This window comes from Girardinichthys multiradiatus, chromosome 8, assembly GCF_021462225.1.
Source record: "Girardinichthys multiradiatus isolate DD_20200921_A chromosome 8, DD_fGirMul_XY1, whole genome shotgun sequence".
In the NCBI taxonomy this organism is placed as follows: domain Eukaryota; kingdom Metazoa; phylum Chordata; class Actinopteri; order Cyprinodontiformes; family Goodeidae; genus Girardinichthys; species Girardinichthys multiradiatus.
Window position 1 is genome coordinate 41,875,709 of NC_061801.1, and position 7,950 is coordinate 41,883,658.

General features: G+C 44.0%; 1 protein-coding gene across 1 annotated transcript; it reads right to left on the bottom strand.

Annotated features, from left to right (window-relative positions):
• Positions 1–1,027: 1,027 nt before the first annotated feature.
• On the bottom strand, positions 1,028–7,892 carry uap1l1 (UDP-N-acetylglucosamine pyrophosphorylase 1, like 1). Its single transcript, XM_047371842.1, has 9 exons — positions 6,896–7,892; positions 5,479–5,683; positions 3,696–3,871; positions 3,453–3,625; positions 2,647–2,840; positions 2,379–2,519; positions 2,082–2,267; positions 1,421–1,487; positions 1,028–1,331 (listed from the first exon to the last, which is right to left on the bottom strand). The coding sequence occupies exons 1-9, from the start codon at positions 7,182–7,184 to the stop codon at positions 1,245–1,247; spliced, it is 1,518 nt and encodes a 505-aa protein (XP_047227798.1). The 5' UTR covers positions 7,185–7,892; the 3' UTR covers positions 1,028–1,244.
• Positions 7,893–7,950: the final 58 nt, after the last annotated feature.

Here is a 7,950-nt window from a genome sequence, read left to right on the forward strand (position 1 = left end):
CAACGTAATGTTTGGAACCAAGACGTTCTGGTGTTTGGGTTCATGGTCTTGGTAAAACCAATTTCAGGGCGTTACCTCTTCCCTGATCCCTGGGTTGCAATAAATACATCAGACACAAAATAAACATCCCCATATCATAATGCCTGCACCACCGTGCTTCACAGTAGTGTGACTTGAATCTAACCTTTGGTCAGTCTGACAAACTGTGTGCAGCTTCTGGACCCCAGAAGAACAATCTTGCCCTAATCAGCATGTTTAATCAGTGTTTTTTGGCTGATTTTATAAAATATATCAGCAGATGTCGATGGGACTTTCTAGGGCTTTTTGATGACAGTCTGACTTCATAGGGACATCTACTTGTTGGAAGTTACCTGTGGATCTTCCTAAATGATTTTACAGCTGATCATTGGCTGACTCTTGGCTATTCTTCGATCCATTTGAATGGTAGCCCAGTTTTCCATTTTCTTCCACATCTTCCTGAATTTAGTTTACATCTTAAAACATTAGAGATCAGTTTAGCTGAGCAGCCTCATTTTCTGCTCTTATTTCTGTTTCCCTCCTTAATCAACTATTTAATCAAAGTCCACTGTTCTTCTGAACGATGTCTGGAACTCCCCATTTTACTCAGGCTTTCAGAGAGGAATACTCTATAACCAGGATGTAAGACATCTACTGCCTTCCTCCTTATAAATAAGAACCGGCATTTGTTGACAGGATGGCCGACCTCTCTGACTGAGCTACACACCAGCTACCAACTCTTAGTTATTCAGTTCCACATGCATACCATGGGTCTGCCGGTTTTCTGTTACTCTAATACTTCAGTTGTCATGAATGAATATTATTTCTATCAAAAACCCTAGGTGATCTAGTTGATGATGTTGGGTGGTTGTTCTGAACACGGCTGTGTTAAGGTAGCTTAAAGATTTTTTGTATTTTGTTGTCAACAATATAAAGAATACATTTTTATTTGTTAATTTCCCTTAATTCTGTGTTATCTTGTGGCTTTCTGTGCATGTTACATATAAAGAACAGTTTGAATAATCTTTATTTGTTGGTGTAAAAAACATTTTATGTCTGATAGCTGATCCCTGATTGGTTAACTCGTTTTATCACAATGAATCATCACATGTGGCAGCCTGATGTTCTCACAGTTCAACACCACACTGGTCTGACTCTTCATCTAACAGGCTTGTTATCTCCGTTGGGCTGATTGTCTTTCAGAACCTTCTCTGATCTGATGAGGTCTACTGAGCCTGCAGTTCCTTAGCCGCTGCTTCATCCAGAATAAAGGGAGTTTTTATGGTTTTCCCTTTCAGCAGCTGCTCCAGACCCTGAAAATATAACATGATTGATTGGATGAGCAGTTAGAAAATATTTATTCCTAATAATTATTCAGGTGTAATGGAATGCTGTTACTCACCTCTCCAAAGTACGACACCCGAGGAGAAATCTCACATTGTACAGGAAGACGGTTCTCTGTTGATGAGCTGTGGTGGAAAAATATTTACAAAAATTTACTAAAAATCTGTTGGACAAGAAACAATTACAGATTTTAAACATCGGTGGTTATTAAACCCAATGATCTGATCACAGTTCACCATCACGCGTCACTCTGACAGCTTCAAATGATAACTTTATGTGAACGTAAGGTCCATGGGCGGTTCTAGACAGGGGCCAACAGGGGCCAGTGGCCCTGTAGAACTGGTCCTGGCCCCTTTACTAAAAACATAATACTAAATCAGTTTCTTATGATGATACGTGCTGGGACAGAAAATGTAACTGATTGCTTCCTTGATCCAATCTTATTTTTTATAGTTAGAGTTGTGCTTTAACAATCAATTACAAATTAGGGTGTTGCAATTTTAGCTTCCGTCGTATTGAGATAGGATCACAGTTTTCATCTGCTAGATCAGGGGTCTGCAACCTGCAGTGAAGTGACTCTGTGGCTCACTTAATATATGAAACGATGAAATAGTGCCTTGTTTTTTTTTTTTTGTTTCATTCTTTTGTTCTGTGGCCCCTTGAAAAAACACTGGCCCCATCCACTAGAACCACCACTGGTAAGGTCAGCATCCTCTGACCTGGGTGGAATCTGGATGCTGTTTCCATGTTCGTCCAGCAGGGTGGCTCCAGCGGCTATCACCCAGTGACAGTGTTGAGCCAACAGAGAGTTTCTGGCTGTGGTTGGAGTGTCTGCAGCCGCTCCATCAGAGTTCTTTAGTGGAGAAAACTCTTCCTGCCTCAGGACCTCAAACGCAACAAAGTTCCTGCAGAAAGACCATCAGAGTTCAGCCGGAGAAACAGTGAGGTAATCCAGATTATCATCATGTATCATCCGTGTAAACACAAAGAAGAGGGTTGGTCAGGATAATCAATACCTGGAGAACGGGAACACGTCAAAAACAAACTTCTCCATCTTTATCCCATTGGGTTTGGTTGGTTTCACCTGGTTCCCACAAGAGTCCACAAACGGGACTTTCTTCAGAGCAACATGTTGCTTCAGCTGTTCCTTAAATTTCCTGAAAGGATAAATGAATTCCCAGGATCAAGAGGTCATCAGATGATCTGCTCATAATCTAGTCATGAACATCCATCCATCTAAAATTCTGCATCTGAGTGAAACTTTTCTCCTAACCAGTTTCTTACTCAGCCACATCGTGCAGGAAGCTCCTAGTGAAGAAGTGGTTGCAGATGTTTCCAGCGTTGTGGACCAGCTCTCCTGCAGGTCCTCGGAGTTGGGCTATCTCCGGTCTGATCTCGCTGTACTCCACCACCTGAGGGACCCCTCCCACCCTGCAAACCACGCCCACCGGCTCATCTGGATGGGCCTTCTCCACCACCTGATGGTGCAACATGAAGCAGTTAGGACTCTGTGGTTAAAATCAATGATGCTCGTTTTGAGTTGAGGTCTGGACAGGAAGTTAGAGTCTCACATTAGACATTTATCTAATGAAATATTATTGTATCATTATAATGAGCAGGAAGCTGATGGCAGGTTTCTGTTCTGGACATCAGAGAATCTGAGCTCTCAGGAAACATCTCTGAAAAATCCTCTGGCTCAGATTTTTAACATTTATTTGGTCGACTCTGAACTTTTAAAACCTTCTCAGGTGAATTCAACTGAGTTGGGTCAGAAATGAAAACTTTTGACTGTCTAACAGACTAATTCCCAGGAAAACAAAGTTGCTGTTAAGGTTAAGGAATGTTTTGGTTTTCACATTTAGAAGTCTGAGTTTATAAAAAAAATAATCTAATTAATTAGAGGTTTGAAATTAATGATCATGTTTGATTAAGTTTTTTAAGGTTTTCCAACTAGGAGAAATGTAACTTAATCTAAATCTTTCTAGACGACTGGTTCGGATTTTCTGAATATGAATTGGACCCATTTGTCTTGGAAGATTTATTTTTGATGAACTGGGCCAGAAACTATAAAACATCTAAATAATGAACACCTTGGCTCCACAGTCGGCTCCTTTTGTCACACAGAAACCAACAAAAACTGGATCGGCCATCTTCACCATGATGTTGTCCACACAGTAAACATGGACATACTCCACTCCTCTCTGCTTCATGTCCTCCAGCACGTTGTTGTCCACCAGCGCCTGGTACAGACCTCCATTACCATCTGAAACAGTGGATACCAGGGTCATGAAGTTTAATCATTTCTTCATATATGTGTCTGCATCCAAACCTACCTGGAGCCATGGCAATCTTCCCTTTTCTCTCAAGGATGACATTCCCATCAAAGGTGACAGCTGGAATCATCCTCTGCTCAAACAGGATGATGTTTGAGGGCTCCAGGCCAAAGTGAGAGTTCTCCTGAAAGAAGGTCTGGGTGGGCTTCAGAGTGAACTCGCTGGTCATGATGTACCTGGACAGGTGGTCACAGAGAGGATGAGGACACACCCTGTTAGACTCAAGGAGACATCCCACCTCCTCAAAGCTGCTGATCACAGGTTTCTGTTAAATCACTGATCAGCTGGGGATCCAAAGCTTTGATCACTTCACATCTCCAGAAGGTTTTATCCATTTCAAACCAAAGTTCTAGAAGACCAGATGGGACCAGATTAAATGAAATCCCAGAGAAAATCTTTGGAAAACTGAAGTCTGTCCTGGAAGAAAGATTTTGGGTTCTGAACTTAAGGTCTTCAGAAAACGTTCCTCCTTTTGGAGCAACAGTTGCTCCAACATCTTTAATTCTCTTAATATTCCTGTAGACCTGCGGGGGTGGGGTGGGGGACGCCGGCCTCGAGTGCTTGCCGCTGGCCGGGGACTTCTTGCCGGGTGAGTTTGTCCCGTCTTGGTGTGGGGGGTCGGGGGCTCCGTTGTGAGCTCGGTGTTCGACGGTGTCTGCCCTCTTGCGCCTGTGGGCGGGGGCTGGGACAGCATTGCGTGGAGCCCTTGCCTTGCTGTCGCGGCACGCTGTGTGGTGGGGGTGAGACGCGACGGGGGTGCTTGGACCGGGGCTGTGTGTGGAGCTTGCGCTGTGTGGGTGTTGCTTCGTCGGCCTTTTGGGGATGAAACTCTCCTGTGGGAGTGTGCACATGTGCTGTGGGGGGTGATTCATGGTGTTGGGGTTCGGGGGCATGTGTTATCTGGGGGGGGCACAGTGGGGGGATTCATATCGGGTTCATTGGGGGTGGAGTGCTCATGGGGTTGGAATCGGAACTCATTGGGGGTTGGGACTATTTTATTCTGTGGCGGCTCTGGTTGGTGGGCTTGTTTGGACCATGTAGGCCCCTCTTTTGGACATAGCCCCATCCACGGATAAGGATGGGGGTGGTTCGGGACTGGGGTCGGTCTGGCCTCTGCTTGGGGTGTGATATGTCACGGGGTCTCAGGTCTCTGGGTCCATGGCTGAATCTGCTCGGGCGTAGATGGCTGCCAGCGGGGCCTGTGAGCTCTTCGCTGCAGCTCCCTGGGGCTTCTTCACTGTGGATGCTGGGTGGTTCCACTGGGATTCTCCCCTGCTCTTCTCTCGGGGGGTTACGGTAGTCCCGGCAGTGGTTTTCCTGGGGTTCCTGTGCCCTGGGGGGCCTTTGGATGTCTGAGGCTTGGATCTCCTCCGTATCTGTCCTGGGTCCAGGAGGCAGGTCTGTGGCTCCTCACACTCACTATATTGAGCCACATTTACCTCTAAATACATCGTGCATTCATAATTATCGTGCACCTTTCGGATGTAACAAAGTTTGTGTTATGAGATGAATATGATATTTCACTAAAAAGGACTCAAATTCAACTCATTTAACTCTTAAATAATAGAAGAAAATAACATTTTATGATGCTAAAATAACACATTTCTAAAATGAAGAATTTAATATTTTTAAAAATATATCAACAGATGTTATTTTCTTGTGGTTGGGAAACAGATTTGTTTTTATTTCTAAGTGAAGGGTAGAAGTTATCAAGGCTAATTAAAAACTGTTTTCTCCTCTCTGTTCTGGATGATGAAAGCAGCTCAGTCTGCTATGATCTCACCAGGGAACGGTGCATTTAGAGCCGCATCTGCTCTCTGCAAGCTCCTGGATTTTTAGGATTTGCTCTGCTTGGATCTGATACAAAGTCTTTCCGCTCGGCAGCCCAACGTTATACATCCCTTTGGGATACTGAACTCCAAGTCGTGTTCCCTGACCTCCAGCCAGGAGCAGAACTGCAACACGATTCCTGGAGATCTGCAGGAATCCTGTTTGGAAAGAGAGGAAAAATGGAGACCAGAGAGGTGGAGTCAGTGGAGTTTGTAGATCAGTTTTATTTATGAATGTATCTTTATAATATAGACCTTGCAGCTGAAACTGTATTTCTTTTCATCTCTATAATCATTTACACTTAAAACTGTGCACTTATATTTATATTATATTGTAGATATGTTTGTACTGTTTAACTTGTACTGTATTGCACCGACTACGCCAAAACAAATTCCTTGTATGTCCAAAAACGTACTTGGCAATAAAGCTTTTCTGATTCTGATTCTGATTCTGATTTGTTCATATGTTTAATATTTCCATGTACTATTGTAAAGTCAATTGTGTATATATGTACATTTAAAAAATATATTCTTTATTTCCACGGTCATATATACAAATATAAATCCTTTATCTGTACAAACCTGGTAATAAAGCTGATTCTGATGTTCTTGTTGGTGGTTCTTTAAGCAGTTTAGTACCTCTGAGACATATGATCCAGAACTAAGTCCTTCTGTTTGGTTTCCAGAATATTTTTCATTAACTAACAAAAAAACAAACCTTCTCATTTGAAATCTTGTAAATGTGTAATATTTCTCTCTCAGCATCACAGTAACACATTGTGAGCTGAACAGGCTGGGAACTGAACCACATCCACCAGAATATTCTTGTTTTCATGTCAACAGAACTTTTCAAGGCTACACATAATGCCACCTCCAGCATCTGGAACAACACTGTTTCAGTTAGTAATTAAAGACCACAGGTGAGATTCCTCAAGGCTCTACTCCAGGCCCTCATTTATCCAACAGCTAAATGGCTCCCCCTAGCTTAGATTGTGCAGTACTACATTTCCAACTATGTGCTCACGTCACACTATTCCTAAACTTCTTACGTTTTTATTAGGAAACAAATCCAGACTGAAAATGACGGATCTCCTCAGAGAAATGATCCCGTTTTCTGAAGCTTTTATGTCGTGGATCCAGATATTAGATTCCAGTTAACGGATCTAGATCTAAACTAAAGGACTGAGAGGTGAAATGAAACAGCACAAACCTGGAGTTTCCTACATAAACACACATTCCTTAGAAAAATCAATAAAAGAAGCAGGGCTGATTTATTATATCGCGATAAAACATGGAGTTATGGATCCCAGATCGAAGTAACCTCGGTGATTCTGCAGGAATTCTGGACCAAGTTCTGGTTCTGATCTGTACCTTCATGTTCCCATCCTGCCAAATTCTCCGGGTCGCTCCTCGTCACGCTGCCCATGCTCTCCGGGGGAACCCGCTCCAGGTTCAGGTTCCGATCCAGGCTGCTGGACGTGGCGGCTTTAGCAGTCTCTGCGGCCGCCTGGCAGTGCTCCTTCAGCCGCTGCAGGTCCAGCTGACCCAGCTCCTGCAGGAACACCTCCTTCTCCTCCTCACTGAGCTCCGGCCAGAACCGCAGGACGTGGGCCTGACCCGAACCGTCCAAAGCGGTCCTGATCTGCTGCAGAGAAGGCATCTTACTTAGCGCTTTTGCTCCTGCAGCTCAGAGACTGAGAGGAAATGACGCCTGAAGGCTGAACAACTCGTGACTGGAGTCAGACATGATTCCAGAACCGGAACCAGAAACCTTCAGAGGAGAAGATGTGATGATTCAGCAGCTCATCAGCTGAGCTGACAACCAACAAAACTGCAGCAGAGACGATTTTAACCACATAAACTCATTCAACTGGTCTCTTTAACTCTAACGTTGCTTTCAGGTCATCTGCGTTCTTGGTTCTGGTTTCACTCAGTTTCCTGGACAGAACTCCATCTGGTCAGCCCAGTTTGATGGCCAACCAAGCACAGTACCACCATGGTAATTGAACCAGGTTTTGGTACCTATAGCAGTGTGGATCCTGCTGGTAAATGAAATCAGCATCTGCGTAAAGCTTGTCAGCAGAAGGAAGCAGGAAGTCCTCTAAAATGTTCTGGTAGATGGCTGAGGTAACTGTATACTTCAAGAAACCCAGTGGACCAGAACCAGCAGATGACATGGCACCCCAGATCATCATCAATTGTGGAGAGTTCACACTGGACTTCAAGCAATGTAGATTCTGGTTCTCTCTCAGACTCTGATGTCCAAATGAAATCCAAATGTTACTTTCAACTGAAAAGAGGACTTTGGACCACTGTCTATGACTGTCTTCTGGACATCTGTCCAGCCAGCTGTCTCCTCCATGGTTGTCTCCTACTGACCCAGACTGAGACCATCTAGAGCTTCAGGAAACCCTTGCAGGTGTTTG

Bases quoted from the DNA above. Each gene is read 5' to 3' on its own strand.
- uap1l1 (XM_047371842.1), bottom strand. From the start codon at position 7,184: ATGCCTTCTCTGCAGCAGATCAGGACCGCTTTGGACGGTTCGGGTCAG. The intron at 3,872-5,478 runs GTGAGATCATAG...CCACCTGTCCAG, and splicing joins TCTAAATGCACCGTTCCCTG to GTACATCATGACCAGCGAGT. The intron at 2,268-2,378 runs GTATTGATTATC...GTCTTTCTGCAG, and splicing joins GACGTGTTCCCGTTCTCCAG to GAACTTTGTTGCGTTTGAGG.